This window comes from Balaenoptera musculus, chromosome 2, assembly GCF_009873245.2.
Source record: "Balaenoptera musculus isolate JJ_BM4_2016_0621 chromosome 2, mBalMus1.pri.v3, whole genome shotgun sequence".
Classification (NCBI taxonomy): domain Eukaryota; kingdom Metazoa; phylum Chordata; class Mammalia; order Artiodactyla; family Balaenopteridae; genus Balaenoptera; species Balaenoptera musculus.
In genome coordinates this window covers 89,874,372-89,897,966 of record NC_045786.1, presented here as the reverse complement: position 1 = coordinate 89,897,966, position 23,595 = coordinate 89,874,372, and the positions used below count along the sequence as shown (strand labels likewise).

The 23,595-nt window shown below is 49.9% G+C and overlaps 2 protein-coding genes across 10 annotated transcripts in view; one reads left to right on the top strand and one right to left on the bottom strand.

Annotated features, from left to right (window-relative positions):
- The window catches only part of STARD9 (StAR related lipid transfer domain containing 9), a 130,507-nt gene extending 122,841 nt beyond the window's left edge, over window positions 1–7,666 (top strand). For all 3 annotated transcript variants that reach the window (XM_036844333.1, XM_036844332.1, XM_036844331.1), the window contains 7 exons: window positions 4,914–5,031; window positions 5,160–5,281; window positions 5,481–5,545; window positions 5,717–5,919; window positions 6,086–6,165; window positions 6,405–6,563; window positions 7,063–7,666. In XM_036844333.1, the coding sequence (XP_036700228.1) occupies window positions 4,914–5,031; window positions 5,160–5,281; window positions 5,481–5,545; window positions 5,717–5,919; window positions 6,086–6,165; window positions 6,405–6,563; window positions 7,063–7,164 (849 nt within the window). In that variant the 3' untranslated portion in view covers window positions 7,165–7,666. The remainder of the gene's footprint in view (window positions 1–4,913; window positions 5,032–5,159; window positions 5,282–5,480; window positions 5,546–5,716; window positions 5,920–6,085; window positions 6,166–6,404; window positions 6,564–7,062) is intronic.
- CDAN1 (codanin 1) lies at window positions 7,429–23,444 on the bottom strand. 7 transcript variants are annotated; one of them, XR_005018858.1, is made up of 31 exons: window positions 23,311–23,420; window positions 22,589–23,079; window positions 22,145–22,351; window positions 21,783–21,952; window positions 21,537–21,650; window positions 21,376–21,454; window positions 20,832–20,952; window positions 20,550–20,659; window positions 19,993–20,082; window positions 19,283–19,358; window positions 18,539–18,744; window positions 18,118–18,238; window positions 17,628–17,774; window positions 17,345–17,511; window positions 16,866–16,953; window positions 16,530–16,619; window positions 16,276–16,330; window positions 15,922–16,055; window positions 15,733–15,836; window positions 15,304–15,462; window positions 14,890–14,953; window positions 14,641–14,719; window positions 14,307–14,455; window positions 12,994–13,101; window positions 12,807–12,870; window positions 12,462–12,643; window positions 12,093–12,200; window positions 10,740–11,294; window positions 9,552–9,595; window positions 8,050–8,242; window positions 7,429–7,611 (listed from the first exon to the last, which is right to left on the bottom strand). XR_005018858.1 is itself a non-coding variant. In XM_036844346.1 (28 exons), exons 1-28 carry the CDS (start codon window positions 23,398–23,400, stop codon window positions 11,169–11,171), a joined length of 3,699 nt encoding a protein of 1,232 aa, XP_036700241.1. In that variant the 5' UTR covers window positions 23,401–23,444; the 3' UTR covers window positions 10,499–11,168. The 7 variants fall into 7 exon arrangements, 2 of the variants coding, with proteins under 2 accessions (XP_036700241.1, XP_036700240.1); XR_005018860.1 differs by having other exon boundaries at window positions 7,429–8,242; window positions 23,311–23,444; XR_005018859.1 differs by having other exon boundaries at window positions 7,429–8,242; window positions 22,145–22,348.
- Between the last annotated feature and the right edge of the window lie 151 nt (window positions 23,445–23,595).

Sequence of the window (23,595 nt, the reverse complement as noted above, 5' to 3'; positions counted from 1 at the left end):
GGCTGCACTATTCTGCAGTCCCATCAACAGTGTATAAACAATGTATTTCTCCACATCCTAGCCAACATTTGTTATTATTCATCTTTTAAATTATATTCATCCCAGTGGGATATCACGTGGTACCTCATCGTTTGCATCATCCTGATGGTTAATGGTGTTGAACTTTTCATGTGCTTATTATAAATTTATAAATTTTTTTAGAGCAACGTCTTTTCACATCTTTTGTCCATTTTCTAATTGGGTTGTCTTTTTATTATTAAGGCAAAGAGTTCTTTATATATTCTAGTATAAGTCCCTTATCAGTTATATGATTTATAAAAAGTTTCTTTATTTTGTGTGTTTTTTCACTCTCCTGATGGTGTCATTTGAAGCACAAATTTATAAATTTTGATCATGTCTACTTTATTTTTTTCTTTTGCTGCTTGTGCTTTTGGTTTCATATCTAAGACACTTGCTCAATCCAAGGTCATAAAGATTATGCCTATATTTTCTTTTAGTAGTTGTATAGTTTTAGTTCCTACATTTGGGTCTTTGATCTGTTTTGAATCAATTTTTGTATATAGTGAGAATTAGGGATCAAATTTCTTTCTTTTGCATGTGGATATCCAGTTGTCCCAGCACCATTTGTTCAGACAGACAGTCTTTTCTCCCATTGAATTGTCTCAGCACCCTAGTCAAAGATTAACTGACCATAGATGTGTGGATTTATTTCTGGACTCTTCATTCCATTCCATTGAATTATGTATCTATTCTTAGGCCAATACCACACTGTCTTGATAACTGTTTAGGTTTGTGGTAGATTTTGACATCAGGAAGTATATGTCTTCCAACTTTGTTCTTTTTCAAGATTGTTTTGGCTATTCTGGGTCCCTTGACTGTACATATGAATTTTAGGGATAATCTTTTCAATTTCTGAAAAGAAGTCAGCTGGGATTTTGATTGGGATTGCATTGAACCTGTAGATCAGTTTGGGGAGGGTTGCTATCTGAACAATATTAAGTCTTTCAATTCATGAACATGGGATATCTTTTCATTTATTCAGGTCTTCTTTATTTTTTATTGGATTCCTTAGGTGATATGACCTTGTATATAGAATATCCTATCTTTTGTTGTTGTTGTTGTTGTTCTCTTGCCTAACTGCCCTGGCTAGAATCTTGAGTACCATGTTAAATAGAAGTGGTGAGAGCAGACATTCTTGTCTTGTTACTGATTTTAGGAGAAAACCATCCAGTTTTTACTATTAAGTATGTTAGCTGTGGGGTTCTCGTACATAATCTTTATCAAGTTGAGGAAATTTCCTTCTAGTCCTAGCTTATTGAGTGTTTTTATCATGAAAAGGTGTTGGATTTAAATACTTTTTCCTGCATCTATTGAGATGATCATGTGGGTGTTTTCCTTTGTTCTATTAATATATTACATTGATTTTTCTATGTTGAACTAACTTTGTGTTCCTGGGATAAATCCCACTTGGTCATGGTATATATCCTCTTTATATGTTGCTAGACTCAGTTTACTAGTTATTTTGCTGAGGATTTATTTGTTTAAATGCACAGGGATATTGGTCTGTAGTTTACTTGATGTCTTTGGTTTTATCAGGGTAATCTCGGCCTCATAGAATGAGTTGAGAAGTGTTCCCTCCTCTATTTTTGGTAGAACTGTGAAGGACTGGTGTTAATTCTTCTCTAAATGCTTTGTAGATTTCACTAATGAAGCTATCCCATCTTGAAATTTTCTTTGTGGGAATTTTTTCGATTTTTTGATTACTAAATTTACTTATTAAATGTCTATTCAGATTTTCCATTTCTTCTTGAGTCAGTTTCAGTAGTTTGTGTCTTTTTAGGAACTCATCCATTTCATCTGAGTTATCTAATTGTTGGCATGTAGTTGTTCATAATATTCATTTATTTTTATTCTTTTTCATAGATGTAAATATCTGAAGTTAAAACTTTCCATCTGAGCACTGCTTTAGTTGTATCCCACAAGTTGTGAGATATATATATATATATATATATATATATATATATATATATATATATATACACATATATATATATATATATCTGTATATAATCTTTGCTTTATAGTAATTTTGAAATTTCAGTTTGTATTTCTTCTTTACCCAATTGTTGTTAAGAGTTTTAAAAAACTTTTTGGTAGAAAGGTCCTCATGTTTTCTGATTTTGTTATTTTTCTTTTTAAGGGAACTTTATTTATTCATTTATGGCTGCGTTGGGTCTTCGTTGCTGCGTGGGCTTTCTTTAGTTGCAGCGAGTGGGGGCTACTTTTCATTACGGTGTGTAGGCTTCTCATTATGGTGGCTTCTCTTGTTGCAGAGCATGGGCTCTAGGCACACAGGCTTCAGTAGTTGTGGCACGAGGGCTCAGTAGTTGTGGCTTGCAGGCTCTAGAGCACAGGCTCAGTAGTTGTGGTGCACGGGCTTAGCTGTTCCACGGCATGTGGGATCTTCCCAGACCAGGGCTCAGACCCGTGTCCCCTGAATTGGCAGGTGCATTCTTAACCACAGCGCCACCAGGGAAGCCCTGTTATTAATATTCAAGTTTGCCATGTGTTGAGAGAATGTATGATTTCAGAGAAAGTACAATTTCTGTTTTTTATATTTGAGGGTTTTGGTCATGAATATTCCATTGGCTTCTAAAAATCTTGTTTATCTTCATTTGTGGTCTGTGTTTTCCTTGCTTTGGGGGTGTATATGTTTCTTCTTTCTGGTAATTTGGAAGCCTTTTTTTCCCTTTCATCATCACTTTTATATATTTAAATAGTCTTTATTTCTTGATTTAGCAGTTTTCTTTTCACCCTGGCTGTAAACCATGAGGAAATCAGTGTATTTCCACCTTCTCTCATTTTTTCTCATTACCTTTTGTTACAGTATTTCTATACTGTTTACAGTGTTTGTATTCAGAGTTCTAGTTCTCGTGCTAGATCAAATGGACTCTGCTCATTTGCAGTTCTTTGGCATACATTCTTTTTTCTACCCTAGTAATTCTTCTTGTGATTTCTTCAAGAAAGACTCAAGGGCACTATATTCTCTAGGTTCTCTGAGTTCATATTTGAAAATGTTTATTGCCATTTAAATGAAAGAATATCTGTGAATTTTTCCTTCAATCTTTGTGAATCTCATAGGCATAAAATAGTATTTCATTTTAGGTTTAATTTGCAATTCTCTTGTGTCTGAGATGGAGTGCCTTTTCAGATATTTAAGAGCCCTTTGGCTTTTTGCTCTGCCTGCCAGTGTACTGGGTCCATTTCTGTTAGGTTGTTCTCCTTTTGTTTTTGGTGGCCTTTCTTTATATTAAGACAGTTATCCTTTTGCCATTTGAGAGGCCAGTGTTTCTTTCCTAGTTGTTTGTTTTTATGATATGTTAATCTAGTTTTTATCAATCTTTTCTTTCAGGGCCTCTGGAGTTTGTGCCCTGTTTAGAAAGGCATTTCTGCACTATGAGATCATTAAATTTAAAAAAAAATTTTCTCATAGTAATATTAAATTCTCCCCCATCCTGTATATTTTTGAGCCACAAAGCATAAGTAATTTGTTTTGGCAAGATGTATGAAATGGGTCTGATGTAACCTTTTCTTCAGATGGTGACCCTGTCATCTCAGCAATATTTATCGATTAATCCACACGTATTTACTTTTGGAAGTCATCAGTATAGCACTGGGAACAGATGGGATCACACAGGAGTATATTATAGAGCGAGAAGAGGGCTTAGGCCCGAGTCTTGAAAGAATCCCAATAAATCAACTTATGTTTGGGGAAGATGAGCCAACAAAGGAAACTGGGAAGGAACACCCAGAGAGATAGAAAGCCAAGATCCCAGGGATACAGGAAGCAAGTGAAAGGGAGATGCTCAGTAAGATGAGGACTGGGACCTGTTCACCACATCCAGGCACATGGATCTAGCAAAGGCTAGACTTGAGTGCATTCAGAAGGGTATAAGAGGTGGGAGATGGCAAACGGTGACAATCATTTCAAGTTTATCTGTAAAGGACAAAAGAGCAAAGATGCCTGTAGAGGAAAGTTTTTAAACGTGGGAGAAATTTTTGCATGCTTAAATGCTGATATGAAGAATCTAGTGAAGAGGGAGAGGTGGAGGCAATAAGTGAAGAAAGAGATGATCAGTAGTGAAAGGTTCTTAAGAAGGTGGCACAAAATCTCAATCTGCCTGAAGTAGGAGAGACCACTTGGATGTTGCAGCAGGAAGAAAGGACGTAAAGATGGAGACAGAATATCTTTGTTCACTTCTTTTTTTTAAAGTAGCACTAGGTTAGGAACCGATGATAGAGGTAGGATAGTGGGTGCCTGTTAGATCCAGCAGAGGTCAAGGGTCATGTCATTGAGGAGCTGCTTGTAGTAAAGGTGTGGTGGCTGTATTGCAGATCCAGAGGATCATCCCCATTTGGTTCCAAATTAGGACCTTTGGCTTAGCTGCTGTACTTGGGGCTGGGGCCAAGGGTCAAGCTTTTCTCACAGCCCGTCACTTTTCTTCCCCATCCCACCTCCCACCTCCCAGTTGGGCTTTGTTTGCTGCCCACATTAAACAGAGCTCCAGCAATGGCCTCATTCCTGTTGCTGCAGTGGCACAGGGGGCGCCCCACCCACTGACCCCTGGTACCCCATTGTATCAGGTCCCAGTTCATTCTGATCCCTGTTGGAACTCTCCTACAAGCAACCTTGAGCGTGTGGCTTGAAGGACAAGGAAACTCTCCAGGGGACTGGTTTCTATTGCGGTTGACTTCTCAAGGGCATCCAGCAGGGAAGACCTTTTCACTTGAGCCTTTATGTTGAAAGCTGTTTGGTGCTGTTCAGAGGCAGAGGAGATAATTCTGCACTGGCTTTCTGGTGCTCTGCTCTCTCCCTGCCTCTGCTCTGGCCCTAAGCATCTTCTCTTCTACAGGGGGACACAAACTTGCCTGATTCCAGAGACTCCTGGATAGGGGAGGTGTGGGGCCGCTCTGCAGTGAGGAACAGTCAGCTGAACCTGGCCGGCTCTGCCTGGAAAACCTCAGCCTGCAGTGAGTGGTGGGGACTTTGGGGCTGAGGTCTGCTAGATCCTGGGGAGCCACTGTCCCTCAGGAGGCCGTTGCTGCTGTGAGGCCCTGACGCTCGTGCCGTCTCAAGAGCCTCCACCTATTCATTGTAGGCCGCAGAGCCTCCGTGGGCAGTTGCTGCTGTTCTCCGTCCAGCCTGTCCAGCCTGGGGACCTCCTTCTCCTCCTACTACAAGGATTTGGCCAAGCACATCGTGGACATCTCTATGGCTGATGTGAGGTTTCCTGTAGCCGACGCTGCTGGGTGGGGAGGAAGAAAGAGGAGGGAAGGACCAGGGCCGATGAGGGCTTCTTCAGCAGCTCTGTATCTACAAAAGCGGGGAATTCAGTAAATGCTGGCCTGAGGGACTAATCCAAGAGTCTGCTTTGTACCAACCGTGCCCACTAATTTGGGTGTGGTCACTGTGTCCCCAGGTAATGGCTGCTTGCTCAGATAATCTGAACAACCTCTTCAGCTGCCGGGCAGCAGCTGGCTGGAAGTAAGTTCCTTTGCACAGTGTCTTCTCCCTGTGGCCCTGCTCGCCTTCTCTCCTCCTTTCCCTTCTCCACGCCGGCTTCCTTGAGTCCCTCGCCGTGAGCTCTTCCTCTGTGACTCCAGAACCCAGTTTTCATCCCCTCCTCTTCTTCCCCACCCTTGGTGTCTCCCCCAGCCATCAGGGCGAGGAGCAGGAGGTGCAACTGTACTACAAGGTGTTTTCTTCTACCCGGCATGGCTTCCTGGGGGCTGGCGTGGTGTCCCAGCCACTGTCTCACGTGTGGGCAGCTGTGAGTGACCCCACCTTGTGGCCCCTGTACCACAAGCCCATCCAGACAGCGAGGCTGCATCAGCGGGTGACCAACAGCATCAACCTGGGTGAGCCCAGGGGACAGAGGCAGCAGGGTCAGAGGCAGTGCTCTCGGGAGGCCGGGAACTCAGGCTAGGTCCAGCGGGGTGTCAGGCTGTGGAATGATGGGGTGTCACAGGGCAGAACTCGGTCTGTCCCTGTACCTTCTGACTTTCTGCATCCCTGCCCCTCCAGTGTATTTGGTGTGCAATACCACCCTGTGTGCACTGAAGCAGCCACGGGATTTCTGTTGTGTCTGCGTGGACGCCAAAGAGGTGCCTGCCTTGCTGGTGGTAAAGATGTTGTGGGAGGAACTTGGACTGGCGTGTTGTGAGAAGCAATCTTTGTGGGCATCAGGTCCTCTGGGGGAAGGAGGGCAAGTTGGGCCAGGGTGGGGGTGGCTTGAAGGCTGGCCCAGTGTTGCCTTCCACGGTACTGACTGCACTAGCGCCTGTCCGTTTGTCCCTGTCCCTCCCATATCACGTAGGCTGAACTCACATTGCTCTGTTTCCAGGGGCAACTGTCTATCATGGCAGCTCAGTCTGTGTATGATGCGTCCATGCCGAGACCCAGCAGGGAGATGGTCCGAGGGGAGATCCTGCCCAGTGCCTGGATCCTGCAGCCCCTCACTGTGGAAGGGAAGGAGATCACCAGAGTCATCTACTTGGCCCAGGTGATTCACCATGTGCAGCTGGCCTCACAGCATGCCTTGATTTGACCCCAGCCCCATGGAGCTTTCTGTATAGCTGTTCAACATCCTTCAGTACCCAGGACCTATGGCCTGAGAGCTGGAGACTCAAGGGTTTCTTGGGTCACAAATCAGTGGGGAATCAGAGAGGAAGGAATGAGGCAGAGTTGATCAACCTTCTTCTAAAGCTGCTCTTACCAGAGCCTGGCGGCCTACATCCGCTGGCTGTTCCCAGGGTCCTCAGGAGATAGATGGTCATTGTGAGGCAGAGCAGCACCCTCAGTTCCCTGACTTGACCTTTTGTCATTGGGAAGTGAAGCTTTTGCCTAGATCTGAACAGCAGAGCACAGGGCTGTAGACAGTTCAGTTCAGAGCCTCTCCAATCCCAGCAGCCTGGGGTGACTGCGTATGGCTGAAGTGTGCCCCGGTGCACTCCCTTGGGTCTGTCTGCACCTTTGACTCTTCTCTCTCTGGTTTATTTCAGGTAGAACTTGGTGCTCCAGGATTCCCCCCTCAGCTCCTAAGCTCCTTCATCAAACAGCAGCCGCTGGTTATAGCCAGACTGGCTTCCTTCCTTGGTAGTTAGCATCTCACGGTCAAGATGGCGCTCCAGGACGCCCCAGAGATGCTGGAGCAGCTCTTGTTACTCTCCGTATCCTGATGTAAGAAGAGCCGAGGCTACCTGCTGTGGCCGACTGGGCAGACAGCACTCAGCCCCGAGTTGCCAGCGAAACCTAGTCAGTACTTGGTCACAGCTGGCACCTCTGTGGAGCGAGGGGGCCTGAGCTCCTGGCTGTCCAGAGTGAATGAAGCTCAACTCACCTTTTTGGATTTCTCACCTTTTTTTCCCGTCTCTGGGACCCTATGGCAGGGTCCACACTCCAGGATCAGGACTGGACACAGCCAGCAGAGCTGGGAGCCTGCAGTGCTCTGACATGGTGCTTACTTAGTTCGGCGCAGCCCTGGGGCTGGTAGGGAAGCAGGAGCCATTGGCCAAGACTCTGCTCAGAATGTGCTCCAGCAGTCAGCTCCACTGTGGGATGGGGTGTTAGGAAACAGAAAACGGTTTAAAAAAACAGCTGCACAAACCAGAACACTGATTTAGAATTGTTTCTCCTCCTTGAATTTTTACAAAATGCTTTATTATTAATTTTTGCTTTGCCCCCCTCTTCCTTTCCCTCACAGAAGACAATTGTTTGGGTCTTGGCCCCAGTAAGGAGTATAGAGTAATGCTCTGTCGCGGAGCCACCACTCCAGAGCTCAGAAGAATGGGAAGACCACTGTAGAAACTGGCTGGATAGATTTGGGGTTAGGGTGGGGGCCTAGCTCTTTGAGGAGGACTTGGGGTGGGGCGCGGGCATCTCTTATTTCAGAGATGAAAAACTGTCTTTTGGAGACGGGAAGGAAGATAATGGACCTCCTAGAAGGAGGTAAGTGATTTGTTAGGAGGAAGCGCAATTCCATTCCTTACCTCACTCAGAGACTTGGTCCCAGCCTTCAGTGGTCTCTTGAGCATTCCACACACTGCTGTAGCCCCTTCTATTCTAGGATGGGATGGAGAATGGGTTCAGTTTTCTTGTAACTTAGCCTGGCTGAACTCGAGCTTTGAATATTCTGTATGGTTACCTGAAGTGCAGGGGTCGGAGAGATTCTCAGCTTCAGTTCTGGTGCCCAGAGTTTTTGGTGGAAGAGGGTGACCATATGGGGATTGAGAAGATGTGGTAAAAGGTAAATTTCTGTATAGTACAGCAGAGGTTTATTTTTCTAAAAGTATCTGCAGGATTTTGTTTTTCTCTTACCTCAGATTAAGTTATTTATATATTACTGAAGGTTTTTTTTTTTTTTGATTGCTTTTAAACTTATTTTTCTGGTTAATTTTTTTGGTTACACTTGATATATTTAACACCCTATTTATGTACTCCCATCTCTCTTCATATGAATCTCTAAGACCACTGATTCAAAAGTCCAATGTGTACTTGTATTCAGTGAAGACTACCCTGGGATAGCCTAAGTGTGTCGTTTGAGCTCAGAGTTCAGCCTGGTGATTATGATGGCAGTAATTACTCATGGCCCAGTTTCAAGCTATATAGTTTACACATATGTATTGAGTGTTTCCCATGAGCTCAGCACTGCTTTGCACATAAAGAGCAACCAGATTAGTTGCCCAGCTACGGCCAGCTGTAGCCCAAATACGAACATGAGGGAGGATTCCAGAACAGATTCCACTGCCACACTCAACGGTGACCACAGACCCCTGGAAGGAAGCTCTTTAACAGGTATGCACCTCTAGGGCTTCTGAGGTAGAGCCAGCAATGGGAATCTGAACGGTGGTTAGCCTGGAGGTGACTGTATCCCCTAAACTAGAAAAGCCACAAGGCAGGCATGTGAGTCAGCAAATCTAAAGAACATTAACTGAGGCTGATCTTACACTAAAATGCAGAGGTGTTAAGGATAATCCAGGGACCTGGCTCCAAATGATCAAGGAGGAGTCAGGTTTTGGTTAAGACAGGTGGTTCTCAGACTTTATTGTGCATCTGAATCACCGGAAGGACTTGTTACACCCCAGGATGGCCCCCACCCTAGAGTTTCTGATTTAGAAGAGTGGAGAGGGGCCCACATATTTGTATTTCTAGGAAGTTGCAGGTGATGATGAGGCTGCTTGTCTGGGGACCACACTTTGAAAACCACTGATACTGGTAGAGAGCAGGTATATGGAAAACAACCTAAATACTAATGAGTTCACTAGTTCATTAGCTGCTTGTCTCTGTAATTCCTTTCTTATCTTACTGCCTGCCTAAAGTAAACCCTTAAGGTTCACACGGGCCAGCGTTGTTTCCTGAATTGGGCCTGTGCGGTTTAACTAAGTGGGCTTTAAACTCGGCATCCTTGGGGCTTCAGGCTTTCCTCCATGCTTGCCTGCCTGCCTCACCTCACATGGAGCTGGGTGTCTGAAGGAGCTGGGTGTCTGCTTACCTCAGGGCTCAGCTTCCTGGGGCAGTGCTTTCGTTCAGCCACACCTGATGGGTGCAGAAAGATAAAATATTTCTTAAAATGTTTTGGTTCCCAAGCATTCAGAACTTCCAGAATTTGCTATAGTATAAGTTGGATTTAAAGGACAAATGAAGAGATGAAGAAAAAAAGGTTCAGATGCAAAAACTTATTGATTAGGATGAGCTGAGGGGAAGGGATGGTCACTGCCTGACTGCGCAGAAGCATGATTACAAAGTGGTGTGAGACAAACCCCCATTTTTAACTTTCTGTGCTGATGGGACCTACTGTAAGGGCTCCCAGCTGGATTTACTGAAGTCATACAGCAGACCTCTTTAGACCCAGAGCATCTTACCCTTCCTTGGGTTGGAGACCTCTTTGACAGCTGGGAAATTTTCTCTTAAGAAATACACATATATGCAAAGACAGATTTTGCAAGCCACTTCAAGAGGGTTCACTGAGTACCCTCTCCTTCCCCTGACAGAGACTGAATCTCTCTGCACACACTGCCAAAGTAGAAAAACCATGAATTTTAGAAGAGTGAATTTAATGCGCATTATCAAGGTAGTGCTTGCTTAGTCAAAATTGGTGCATCATTTATAGACACATAGAATGCTTTTGTTCTGAGCCAAATCAAACACCCCCAGCCCCCCAAGCAAGCATCACAAGTGGGCAGTATCTGGTGAGTAGAAACTTCACACATCCTAAACCTTTAAAGGGAGTTGAACAGAAGTCAATACTGTTGGCAGTGGCCTAACAAGGGCCCAAGGCTCTCTGGCCTGCAGGGTCTCACGTGATGGAATATTTAGGCATTGCTAAGTGGCCAACCAATGGGACAGCTCTACCCTGTCAATGCCCACCTCCAAGCCCACCTGAGACTTTGCAGCCTTTTACAGGGACAAGGTGAAAATAACTAGACATGAAGCCCTTGGTAAAGAAAACAGTTTATTTTAAAAAGCTCTAATGTTCTGCCCGTGCTTGGCCCCTGGATGGAGCTAGAGTCAAAAGTTACTACCTGCACGGGACTGAAGGCAGGCGGGGTGCAAGGTAAAAGGCAGGTTTCTGTCGGGCAAGCCCCACATCTGTTATACGTTTTTAAGGAGATGGCAGTCCAGCTCCTGGTGGTACGAAAATGTAGACTCCCGAGATTCATGTTTAACTAACTTTACTCACAAGTTAAGCAGAAGTCACTTGTCTCTGTCATGATTTCCCAAACCACAAAGCTCTAAGAGATGCTGGGACAGCAGCAAGTGGGGCTTGACTCTGGTGTCGACAAGCCCCCACACATCATTTCATAATAAATGCCAACTCTTCTTCTCCAGGACTGGAGTCTCTAGGTTCTTCCACCATAATCCTGAATCGGGTGACCCCCTCCTTCTTCCTTTAGGACTTGGGATGGTGAGCCCACAGTCGCTGGGATGCCAGGCTGCCACTCTCTTCCTGCACACGTGAGCAGGAAGCCTGATGACAGACTGAGCTACTTCCACACCAGCAAGGGTCAGGGTGGGCACTTGGGGTGGCTCTGGGGCCTCCTCCCGAGGCACAGTCAGGCTGGGTTCCAGCGCTCTGGCGAGATGCACAAGGTAGGGCCGCTTCCCAGCCCTAGCTCTGGGCCAGCACAGTCCCCCGATTTGGCTGCACCAGCTCACAAGCTCTTAGCTGAGGTTGTGGCACGTGGGGTTCAGCTAGAAACAGGTTGAACAGTGCCTCTAATTCTTCAGAAAAATCCTGGAATAAGCAGAAAGATGACAGAAAAGGCAGACACATAATTCACCCTTTTTACTAAAAATCAATCCCAAATATCAAGCCCTAGCTAACCAGACAACCTATTTTATTTTTTCCCAACTGCCTTCTACCTGGAAATGGACTTGGAAACCTTGTCCCATTAGTACTCTAGGATGCTCAAGTTCCGGCAGGGAGAGTGAACTCTAATGGGAAGCTCAAAACCACTAATGAGTACTTAATATGCACATTATTTCATCTTGAAGAACCCCAGAGGTCTAAATTATTCCCATTTTATGAATGAAGAAACTAAAATTACTTTGCCCTAAATCACAATAACATTAAGGACTAGCTGAGATTAAAATCCAGGTTATTCTGATTTTAAAAACCCACACTTGGGAATTCCCTGGTGGTCCAGTGGTTAGGACTCGGCGCTTTCACTGCTGGGGCCCGGGTTCCATCCCTGGTTGTGGAACCAAGATCCTGCCAGCCGTGTGGCGTGGCCAAGGAAAAAAAAAAAAAAAAAAACCACAAACCCCACACTCACTATGCCATGCACTATCTGCCTTCCATCTTCCCTTCCTCCATGGACACAGTCCTTCATACAATAGATACTTAAGTGTGAAGGAGGCCCCCCAGAGCAGCCACTTCATTTCAGGGTGGTCCTCAAGAAATCTGACAAAATCCACTGAGCTTTGGGAAGAGCCTAAGAATGCCAGACCCCATCACTTGCCCCCTTTCAGGATAAAAGGGACATATGACACCTGTTCTCTCTCCAGGTAAAAGGAGACGAGGACTCCTTACCCTTGGCCACTGGGCCTCATGGAGGCTGCCCAGGCAGGCCTCTATCTCCATCCGTCCCATCAGGCCTTTCTCTACCAGCTCCCGGAGCAAGAACAGCAGCAGGTCCCACTGCAACACACACGGAGGAAGAGGTCAGGGTGGCTAGGAGGACTGCACAGCGACCCTGATACAAAGGACAGAGCTGCTGAGGGAGGAGGGGGAGACGAGACGAGACTAAGGGAGTCTGAGCGCAGAAGATAAAGCACAGCCTCTGCGAGGGGGGACTAAACCAGCTAATAACATTTGGGGTGGGGGTGGGAGGAGAAACACATGACTGCAGAGGCTTCTCAGAAGCCCACCTGCCCCCCTCCCCCCACCTCTCTGGCTCACCTCCCTTGGCCGAGTGGCTGCCAGAAGCCCCACGTTTCTTGGCCTCAGCAGCAGCTGCAGTGGAACCGGCACTTGAAAGTCATCCTTCCACAGGGAAACCAGCATGAGCAGGAGCCTTCGAGCCTGCCCTCTCTCCAGCTGGTGCTGTGCCGGGGGCCCTAGGACAGGAATTTGATCTGCAACTATGGGGAGAGAGGAATGCCAAGCTCTAAGAAGTGGAGGCAGGGTCACGTGGCCCTGGGAGGACACAGAGTAAAAAAAGCTCTGTTTTGTAATCTTGCTTGTACCCCACCCTGAGAACTGGGGGATCTGGCAACAGAGTGATGTGATAAAAAGGAGCCATACCAAGCAGGGATGCTAACTCCACAGAGCACTTTGCCAGATGCTGCTCAGCAGGTGGGCACAGGAACTGGGGGGAAACAGGGAGACCTTGGACATTAGCACCAGCCTTAGAGCAGCAGCCCCAAGCCAGTGCAGCTCTGATTATTAGGCGCTGGACAAGGATACATAAGAGCATCTTGCCATGTCTCACCTGGCGGCACTGCAGCATCTGGCCCAGCTGGCCTAGAAGCTGCTCCAGATGCTCTGGGGAAACTCCCTCCTCAGGGTCCCGGGGCCCCACGGCCAGAGAGAGCACGTCCTGGAGAGAGGGGCGGAAGCAGAGTAAGGCTTCATGCCAGGCCAGGGCCAAGGAGGCCACAGAGAATGTGGCTTGGGGTGGGGATGAGCCAGTGGAAAGAGGCAGAAGGAAAAGGAAGACAGGGCCCTGGGGTGAAGTAATGGGCAAAGGTGCCCTTAGACTTGGGGCTTGGGCAGGACAGCACAGCTGGGAGAAGCAACCAAGTGGACAACAAAGGAACAGATGGAGCAGGTAAGCCAAGGGACAACGCGCTGCCAGAGAGCTCAAGAGACGGCACTCATCTTGGGACAAAGTCATACCTAGCCAATTCCCAGAGAGCATCTTATTCTGAAAGCATTCAGGGGAACTGTCCTGTCGTGTACATGTCGTACTATTTTCTGTCCCTCATGATTCTCTGTTCATCTTCTCAGGAGAGTCGAGGTTTCAGTACAGAAATCCTCTGCATGTTGAAAACCAGTAGCTAATGGCTGCTGAGAGTTTTCTTCTCCCTCTTACTCTTCTAATTTTAGTCATTCTTTTTTAGTCCCTATTCCAAATCTTTATTCTCACACTACTACCCCAGATCTGGGTCACTAGTTTAGGACTCTGCCCCCACCACTCAATTCTGCTGCTGAAGCACGAAAGCAGCCCAACAATTCGTAAATGAACAAGCATGGCTGTGTTCCAATAAAACTTTATTTATGAAAACAAGCAGCGGGCTGGATTTGGCCCACGGGTTGTCAGCTGACTCCTGCTCTAGACAGTATCAAAAAATTTTTTTTATCAAATTAAGAGCATTGATAGATTATTCTTACTGCCTGTAACTAAACAAGCATCACCTCCCACATAGGAGAACATTTCTGAAATCATATCCCAATGCTGCAATGACTGTTCCTCAGAGACTTTCCTACTGCACTGGACAGCCATTCCCTACCCCACTCCCATCATCATCTGTGTAACGTGTACTCAGTCAACAATTTTCACATCTACCCCTTTCCCTTTCACCTTTTTGGGTGATTCAAGTACAGAAGTCAGAGAACAGCAGTTACGAAAACCATTCAATTCAGTTCTGCCCTACCTAATCCCATTCAGTAACAAAATGGGAACCAGCTGGGCAACACAGAAAGCTGCCACACAAATACTGGAGTTGAGGGAGAGAGGAGGGAGACTAGGAAAAGAGCAGGGAGAGGGAGGAGGGGAGCCGAAGGGAGTAGGGAGCTGTGTACTTTTATCTCGGAGATGAGGTGGGAGGGGAGGGGAGCATGGTGCTCACAGGCACGGGAGCAGCCCCTCCGCTCCCCCCGGGCAGCTGGCTCAGGACCCTGGGCTCGAAGCATGCGACTCACAGCCGCTTTCACCTCCCTTCTGATCAGAGCTGCAAGTCAGAGGGAGGACAGAAAAGGGGTCATCAAAGCAGCCCTGCACAGGTTCACCATGCCAACCCATGCCCTTCCCTGTTACCAGCTGGCTCTGAGTCCTATCTCCCCCACATGGCCTCCAACTTCCTGCCAGTCCACTTCTGAAAAACTTGGGCAGCCACTCCCCCTCCCTGGACCTTACCTGTGACGTTGGCTGACAACCAAGCACAGGCTTTCTCTGTTGCAAGCCCCACAGCAATGTTCTCTGCACTGCTCAGAACCTGTGACACAGAAGTTCTGAGTCAGGGACAACTTAGGACAATGACGAATGCCCAAGTCCAGGACTGACCCACCTGCCACCAGAAGCCTCACACACACAACCCCGCAGCACTCCTCTCCCACCACCAACCAACCGCCCAGCCTGCTAACCCCAGGACTCCTTCCTACGTACGGCTGCTGGGGTCTCCTCAGGGAGCAATGCCCTCACGGCACCAGGGCTCTTCTTTTGGCAGAACCTGAAAGGAGACAGAGGTCAGTGATGTCTAGATGCGTCAGCCTGGCCCACAGAAGGAAACGCCCCGAGTGCACCAATCGCCCGAGCTGGGAGGGCTCTGCCTCAGGGGAAGGCACCCTCAGCCCTCCGGCCCCACCCCAGATGCCCTTCCAATTCAACTCTGGACTCTGGGCCCTAAAACCTCTAAAAACCAAGATAAGAGCCTACAGAGCAGGCAAAAAAAGCACAAAAAAAGCAGGGTGGGGAGAGGACATGGAATAAAGGATGAGTATAAAAGAGGAAAAAGGGACAGGAAAGGAAAAGCTAAGAGGAGAGCGGAGATGAGAGGATTCAAACAGACTGGCGTCTTACTCCCGCCCCTGGGTCAACGCCTGGGCCCCGTGAGGGCACAGCCGGGAACACAAGATCTCCAACAGCTGGGCTGGATCTCCCCCTTCCTGTCCCTGCGTCACCAGCTGCTCATGAAGAAGCGACTCTGCCTGGCGCACCAGATCTGCCACCAGCGTGGCCCTGCAGTAGGAACAGCAAGGTTTTGAGGTAGTTGGAAAGGGTGAATCGGAAAGGGGCTGCAACTTCAAGGAAACCTGGTCAGAACTAACTTGAAAGAATGTCAGCAATTTTAGCCTCCCCCCGTCCCACCTGGCCCTTGTCCTCTATCACCCGCTACCCCTCAGCTGACTTTCCTCAGTTTGGCAACAAGGTGTTATAAAGGGGAAAATCGTAAGGAAATGAGACTGGGGACCCTCAACACCTCCATTCCCAATCCCAACTCATCCTCACTTGATATGCTTGACACAGTTCGAGCCGATTCTCTCTGCCACGAACTCCACGGTCCTGCGCAGGGAGGGCGGCTGGTTGTGGAAAAAGGCTTGAGCCAGCTGTGCCTGTCGGGAGGAGGGGACAGGGCAGTGAAGGGCCCGCTTTCCCTTCTCCACTGCGTGGCCCCCGGGCCTCCGCCCTGCCCCCTACCTGCAGCCCTTGGGTGGTCCGGGGAGGCTGGGCTCCCAGGCCGGTGGTGGTGGTGGGGGTGATTTTCCTGACAAAGCCCCCACTCCGTCCACTGCTTCCTGATACCCAGGAGGCGAGCAGTTTGCGGAGCTCTCCTGCATCAGAGAAGCCCAAGTGTTTAAGTTCCAGAACCGTCCCACCCTCCCCAGCATCTTGACTTTTAAGCATTTATGGAATAGAAAGACTGAGGCACCAGGGAGCGCCTAAGAACAGAACAACGTATTGGGGTGCTGGGCCCACAGGGTGCCTTTTGGGTACTCATGAAGGAACAGGCCAAGGACCAAGGACCCTCTGAGGGGAGACCAGTATCCTCACCAATATAGGGGCAGCAAGTGTAGAGCAGGTGCTGGTCCACCACAGGCATGCTGTCCTGGGGGAGAGAACAGGCCAGTGTTGGGAAGGCAGGCTTCCCTTCCTCCCCAGTGTGCCAGAAACGGGGTGGTCAGGTAAGAGAATTACATAAAAGACTTCAGTCTCTATTCTGGCTTGTCTCCTGCTGGGCCCTACCGGGCAGCCTGCCTCCTTTACTCTTGTGCTTCCCATGGCTCTGGCTTGACCCCAACACTTACCAAGCCATGCTCTGATGCTACTGTGTCCACCTCAAAGGCATCCAACTGACCCTCTTCCAGAAAGAACAGGTCCTCAGGGACTGTAGGAATCTGGCAAGAGATCAGGGAAGTGCAAGTCAGCACTTTAGAGATGCGTCACACCTCCTACCTCATGGTTCCAGGGTTTGGACACCAGGTTCAAAGCCACCTTCCTCTGAAACTATGGCAATCCCTACCCCTCCTCTGAACCTTCACCTTCTGGCCCCGCCCTTGTTCAGACTCATACATCCTCCCTTTCCCTGTCTTCAGCCACAGTAGTCACCCCCCTTCTCCAACCTGGACCCTCACGCCACCAACCTGGAAAAGCCAGCCCAGGACAGCCAGCAGCAGCAGCTTGTTCAGGAAACACATCTCCCCTTCACTCTCCTTTGACAAGACCAAGCTCCTAAAAGGTAAATGAGGGTGTGAATGGAATCTGTGCAAAGAAAGAAATGGAATGCAGTAACAGAAAGCTATCACTGGGAAGGTACTTCTCAAAAGCAGACCTAAAAGGGACTGCTGTTGTACAAGAAACCAGGTCTCATCACCCCTCCCAGATCTGTACTCCCTTCTGAGCTGGGCCACAGTAGGAATAGAAAAGGGCCAATCAAAGTGCAAATATTCAATAACTGCCCACTGTCTTTCCTTGTGGATCAAGGCCTGGCCTCTTCTCTGAGGGTCAGTTACGGCTACGGTACCACACAGGAAGCACAGGCTGCTTGACCCTCTTCATAAACGGCAGCCTCAGCAATGTTCTCCCCGCACCGTTCTCTCAAGTCTGCTCTCTCTCTACTCACCGATGCAGGTGCAGCAGGAGAGTGAAGACGCTGCGGTAATAGTCCAGCATGGGGACAATGTGGTCAGCCAGGGAAAGGAACTCCACCAGCCAGGGCACCGTGAGCACTGCTCGGCGGGCCCGCAGCCCCTGCTGCAGCAGAGCCCGCACATCCAGGACCGGGGGCACCTGGCAGGGCCAGCGTCAGTCAGTGGGTGGGTCAGTCCCAGGGGCTGGGGGAAGCCTTCTAACGCCATTGCCTTGCCCCTCCTCCCAGCTCCCTCCTTACCAGAGCCCCCAATCACCTGGCTCCTCAGGGCCAGAATGGTGTCCTGGAGCTCACGGGTCGGGGGTGGTTCAGGCCCCCGGTATGGCAGGAAAGCCACAAAGCCCAGGAATTTAGCCAGAAGCCTCAGGCTGAGCAGCACCACAGCAAACTGCCTCCGTTCACCCTGCAGGGCATCAAGAAGTAAAAGGTCCCAAGCATAAGGCTTCTAGAACAAAACCAAATCTGTGGGACTTCTCTGGTGGTCCAGTGGTTCAGACTTCGCCTTTCAATGCAGGGGGTGCAGGTTCGATCCCTGGTCGGGGAGCTAAGATCCCACATGTCTCACAGACAAAAAACCAAAACATACAACACAAGCAATATTGTAACAAATTCAACAAAGACTTTAAAAATGGTCCACATCAAAAAAATCTTAAAAAAAAAAAAAAGCCAAATCTGTTACAGATTTCTTCTTGAAAATACCCCTCCCCCCGGGTCAGAACCCCGTCATCTCCCTTCTGCTTTCTAACCTGCCAGTCCACGTCCGACTCCCCGTCTTCGTCACTGGGCTCAGGCTGAGGCAGGGCAAGGCTGTTGAGCTCCCGGATCTTCAAACTCAGGCTATCCATGAGATGCTGATTAAACTGGAAGCTATGAAGGGGAGGGGGGAATAAAGGTACTGGAAAAAGTGTAGGAAGGACCAGAATAGAGAAGAGGTGCTCCAGACAGAAAGGCTCAGCAGGGTAGACAGAGGAGGCCAATGAGGTTACCTTCACGGGTGAAAGAATGAGAAGGGAAATGGAGGCAGGAAGTGTGAGTTAGAAGGAGCCCAGGCAACACCCAGTCCCACCCTGTTATATTCCAGGCAAAGGAGAGAAAACGCTGCCCTTCTGTGAACACAAACCTCTTCTGGCCTCTGCCCCCACTCTCTGCAAGACAGGAGACCTTTACCTGCTGGCACTCAAGATGAAGTCCCTGAAGAAGCCCTGACAGCCTGGGAAGGTGGGGGGTGGGCAGGGCCCCCCACTGCTCTGAGGGGCCACAAGCCGTTCCTGCAGGCGCCGCAACCGCCCCAGCTTGTCAGCTCCAAGCATATTTAACACATCCGGAGCCTCGCCCAAGACAGTGCCCCCAGCACCACCAGGACTCTGACACATCTGGGGCAGGGGGAGAAAGAGAGAAATCAAAAAACCAGTGAGTTTTTCTGGAAACAAGGACTGAACAAAATGAGGAGGAAGCGATGAACCCTGTATCATGTGCCACAGATGTGTTTTTTGAGGTCTGGATTATATTCTTATTTTTACAGGTGAAGAAACGGAACCTGTAAGATTCAACATCTGCCTAGGATCACAAGAGCTAGGATTTGAAACCAGACCTGAGTCCTAACCCTGTGCTCTTTCTACCACAGCACAAATCAAGGGCAAGAAAGTAGTGAAGTGCTGAAGGAAGGCCAGGAGAGCCGGGTGTCCGAGGAGGCCCGGGGAGGCAGGAGGTGCAGGGCATGGGAGAGAGCGCTCCGGCTCCTCTCTGGCTTCCTGAGCTTCAACCACCACCCAAAGAGCAGAACTCTTGTTCAATCTCCAGCCAAGGGCCTGCCTGCTTGCCTGCCCTATCCCACAGTGCCAGCCATTACTTGGCTGCCTGTAATACATACTGTCCACTGTAGATCCATCAGTCTCCCGCTGGGGCTATTACCTGGAGAAGTTGTTTTTGGAAAAGTCGAACAAAATGGCTGTGGCTGCAGGCTGCAGAGAGTTGACCCATCATGGCTCTGAGGAATAAGAGGCAGGGATGGAGTGTGATGGAAGGAGGAAGAGGGAGAGAAAGATCTGAGAGAACAAGCCAACCCTTGGGCCTTTCAGCCCTTTACCAGGGGCTTGAGCAGACCTCTGCCAGAGCCGGCTGGCACAGGATATGGGAAACTTAAGTGTAGAGATACACTTAACCAAACATGAAATAATACCACCCCTCTCATCTTCAGTCTACACCGAGCGCCAGTGAGCTTCATGACCAATGTAGACAAGAGGATATTCTTTCTGTATCCTAGTTATCTAGCTATGCAAAGTTATCTGTATTTGTCAAATAAGATAATGGAGAAAATGGAGGTTGGAAAGGGTCTAAAACTTGGGCCAAAACTCAAGCAACCTGAAATAAGAGCATTCCACTTTTTCAAGCATTTGCAATCACAGAGCAAGTATGAGTGATTTCTGAGTGGAAGGAGCTGGAGAGACAAATCCCTTTTGAGTAGAGGCAGAGGTGGCAGTATCTGGAGAGATTAAGTAGGATAGAAGAAAACAGCTTTCCCCTGGAAGGAAAAGCCTTCCTCCAATCAGCCACCCAAGCACCACTAAGCTGCTCACTGCTGGAAGCAAGAAAGACAAGGTGACCGGTGTGTGAGCACGTACCTGATCCTGCTGCCCAAGCCCTTCTCAAAATCCCAGCCGGGCTCCTCATGGCGATCTTCCCACTCTCGAAGCACCTCATAAAACACGTCCCTGACAGACACATAAGAATGCCCGATCAACTGAAGCACAGCTGGCCTAACTCATTCTCAGGAGTGCCTTCCCTAGCTCAGAAGAACTGAGGACAGGACTATCCACAGCCCCGTTTCTTATCCTCTCCAGGGTTCTCTGTGTGATAATGCTACAGACCCGGGAGCAGTACACCACATGCTTCACATACTTCTGTGGGCAGTTAAAGTTGATCTGGCACTCTCGTCTGAGAACCCTGTGACTAGAGTCATACACCTGTGAGAAGGCTGCTAAGGTCGGAGGTTCAAGTCCACGGGCATGAACAGAATGAGGCTAAGTGGCCCTTATGATGTTTGCCAGGAAGGGCCTGGTAGTGCTAAACTACCACCTGTTAGTGTCAAACTCCTAGTTTCTATGAAAATGACACAGGCTGCCTATCCCAGAGAAAATCCTCTTCATCCCCTTCCCCCAAAGTTCCCTTTTCTTATCACCTCTGTTTTTTAAAAGTATGAAAGGCTCGATCACTGGAGAAGTTGGCACGATTGTCAGTTTCTGGCTGAAAGGAGACAGCTTGTGCAGAAGGTGGCATCGCCAGAGAGACCTAAAACATGGCAGTGACAATTAGGGACTGAAGCTGGCAGAGTTCATGCTCAGAAAACTTCATCCCCATTCCAGTGCAAATGACACTACAGTGATGTGAGCTGGGCTGCCTGAGTTATGAGACCGGAAAGGGTCAGGTCCAGGCTAGTCGATGTCTAAGATGGGGTCACTACCTTGGCAACACTGCCCTCGTAGGCAGCTCGCAGGCGGCCTTGCAGAGCTGGTGAGAAGCACAGTAGCCGTTCATTCTCAGCCAACAGCTTCAAGGTCCCTTTGTCCAGGTGGGAAAGAACGCTACAGGGACAAGAGCACAAATGACCAAGAATGGGACAGACTGAAAATAGGAAGCTGGCACCTGCACACCACACAGCGTGTTACCCGGAGCATGGAGCAGGTACATGAAGAAAAGTCATGGGCAAAGGATTAAAGATGATGAAGGCAAAGGGGAAGGAAATGAGAGAGACCTTATGGAGCAGCGAACAAGAGAGCAGGGCAGAAACATTAGATAAACCCAAAGGTCAGCTACCAAGACCACCGGGGGCAGTTTGATTCTTTCAAGGGCTAAATTCATAGCCTTGACACAAAATTGAAGGTTACGTGTAGGAAGAGGTCCAGGGTCACTACACCTGTGTCAAGCACAAGCATGTACCCCAAGTAACAAGAGAACCAAGTGGACAATGGGAATAAGGCTCAAATACCTCCACTGGGGAAACTCACTGAAACTGATGCTCCAAAACCTGCACTGCAAAGAAGACACAATCATGGACACTCTGGAACAGAGGGCTTTCCAGGGAATCTAGAAGGACAGTACCAAGTTGTTGGCTAAGAATGATTTCATTTCCAGACCCCATTTCTCAAAAAGAGGCTTGTGCACCAACCTACGGCTCCTGGATTTGGTTCAAGGTCACTGTCCTTGGCAGCCACCATCCTCCGGGCAGTAAGGAGCTGAAGGACGAAGAAAAGCTCCAAGAAGAGGTTTGGTACCAGGTTTTCTAGATAAGAAAAGAAACTCCAGGGTATTGAACACCATTCAGAACCAAGGCTCAGTCCTACATGCCTTATCAATTCTTTTAACCTGTGGTTCTACAAGTATCTCCATTTCAGGGCCCTTTGCTCTCACTCACCTGCAATGCATGAAGAGTAGACAAGGGCTACCAGCTCCAGACGCTGGCGGGAAGATACTCTGGCAGGGTCAGCGGGTTCAGCTGTGAGGTTTCCTGTCCGGCTGGGGTGAGGACATCCTGATTCTGGGGTGGGACAGGCGGGAGCAGGTGACTGCTGCAGCAGCTTAGAGCTATGGGGAAAGAGAAATGTCATGAGTAGTCAGCCTGCCTTCCGCTCCACAGCCATACTCAGGTTCCTCAAAGAGACATCCACAGCCCAGGAAACAGACCCAGGGTTCCCAGGGGACAAATCAATCACAGGGAAAAGCCCTGCCAATCCCCCACAGAGGAAGCTGACGTCCCAGGGAGCAACAAGGCCATACCGCTCCTTCCTGAGCATCTCCCGCTCCTCTTGCAGACTTCTGCACCCTGGGGGAAGGCCATGGCCCCAAGGGCTAGTGTCCAGGACTGAGGGTTGTGAACTGGGGACACAGTTGATTGGGGGTGAGGTGAAGCAAGTCTTGGGCTTGGAGAGTGACCGCTCTTCGCTCACCGGAGTTGGGTTGATCCTGCGTGAAGGCTTGGTCCTGCTGAGGAGTAGCCACAGGTTTTTCTGATATTCCTTTCTTCAAGCATCTCCCCCTCCACCACCACCTCCACCACAGCAGCCTGGACCCCCTGCAAAATGCCCCTCACCACTGTAGTTATCTCATCCCCAACCTTCTAGCCATCACCACGCTCTACTACGGAGCACCCAGCCTTAGTTTATTAACTCCCCTAGTAGAGCCTTCGTGCCACCCATCTCCCGGATGAGGGCTGATTCTCACCCTGCAGAGCCGGGGGGAACCGAGCCTACAGGAGGGAATTCCTCCAGGTTGCTGAGGTTTGGCGGATCAGACCGCGCGAGGCTGGGGCTGCCGGGGCTGCCAGAGCTCTTGGGCCTCCGGCCCCCGGCCCAGGGCAGGCTCTCCCCGCTGACCCCCTCCTCCAGGGCCCCGGAGCCGCGGCCTCCTCGCTCACGGGCCGGCCCCGGGCCCCGCCTCCTGCCCCCACGGCGGGCCGAAGGGGCCTCAGCGGCGGTGGCGCTCGAAGGCTCAGTCGGAGGGAAGAGCTGGCTGCGCGCCCCGCGGCCGCCCCGCGGCGGGCCCCCGGGTCTCCCTGGCAAGGCTGCCGAGGAGCCCGAGGCCTTGGCGGGGGTTGGGGGGCCCTGCGGGAGGACGCGGCTGCTCTGTTCTCTCAGGAAGTTCAGCAGGAATGGCACGAATTCCTTCCGCAGCGGCCGAAGTGAGATCAGCGCGGCCGCCTCCCCGGAGTCATCCTGAGGGAGAAGCAGCGAGGGGCGAGAGGGTCAGCTGCCAGCCCGGGGCCGCAAGCAGCCGGGGCCGCAGGGCGCGCTGAGCTGGGTGGGCGGCCGGGGGTAGCGGCCCCTAGTTGGAGCGCACTCGGCCCGGGCTGACAGCCAGGCACCCTAGAGGAAGAGGACGGGAGGGGTGGTACCTCCCGCGGGAAGCAGATTCGGGCCAGCCTGGGGGCGTGTCGACGCTGTTACCTCCGAACTCTGGGCGCTGCGCGCGATCCACAGCACGGCGGTTGCGACCGACAGCTCCTCTCGCAGCAGAGACTCCAAAACGGCCGCCATCCCGGTCCGGGCGCTCGGAGGCGATTGCGCAGGCGCCGGCGCGCCACGGGCGCCCGGGGGGCGGGGCCTGAGTCGCGGGGCGACCGTTGGGCCGCGGGGAGGAGAGGGCGGGGCCAGGGCGCGGAGGGGCGGGGCCAGGGCGGGACCGAGACCGGGACCTGGGCCGGCGGCAGCGGCGCTTCAGCAGGCTGATAC

Excerpts from the sequence above, each read along its gene's own strand:
- CDAN1 (XM_036844346.1), bottom strand. The coding sequence starts at position 23,400 with ATGGCGGCCGTTTTGGAGTCTCTGCTGCGAGAGGAGCTGTCGGTCGCA. Across the intron at positions 20,083-20,549 it reads CATACTTTTAAAAAACAGAG|GGACGTGTTTTATGAGGTGC; the intron begins GTGATAAGAAAA and ends TGTGTCTGTCAG. Across the intron at positions 14,720-14,889 it reads CTGAGGAGACCCCAGCAGCC|GTTCTGAGCAGTGCAGAGAA; the intron begins GTACGTAGGAAG and ends TCTGTGTCACAG.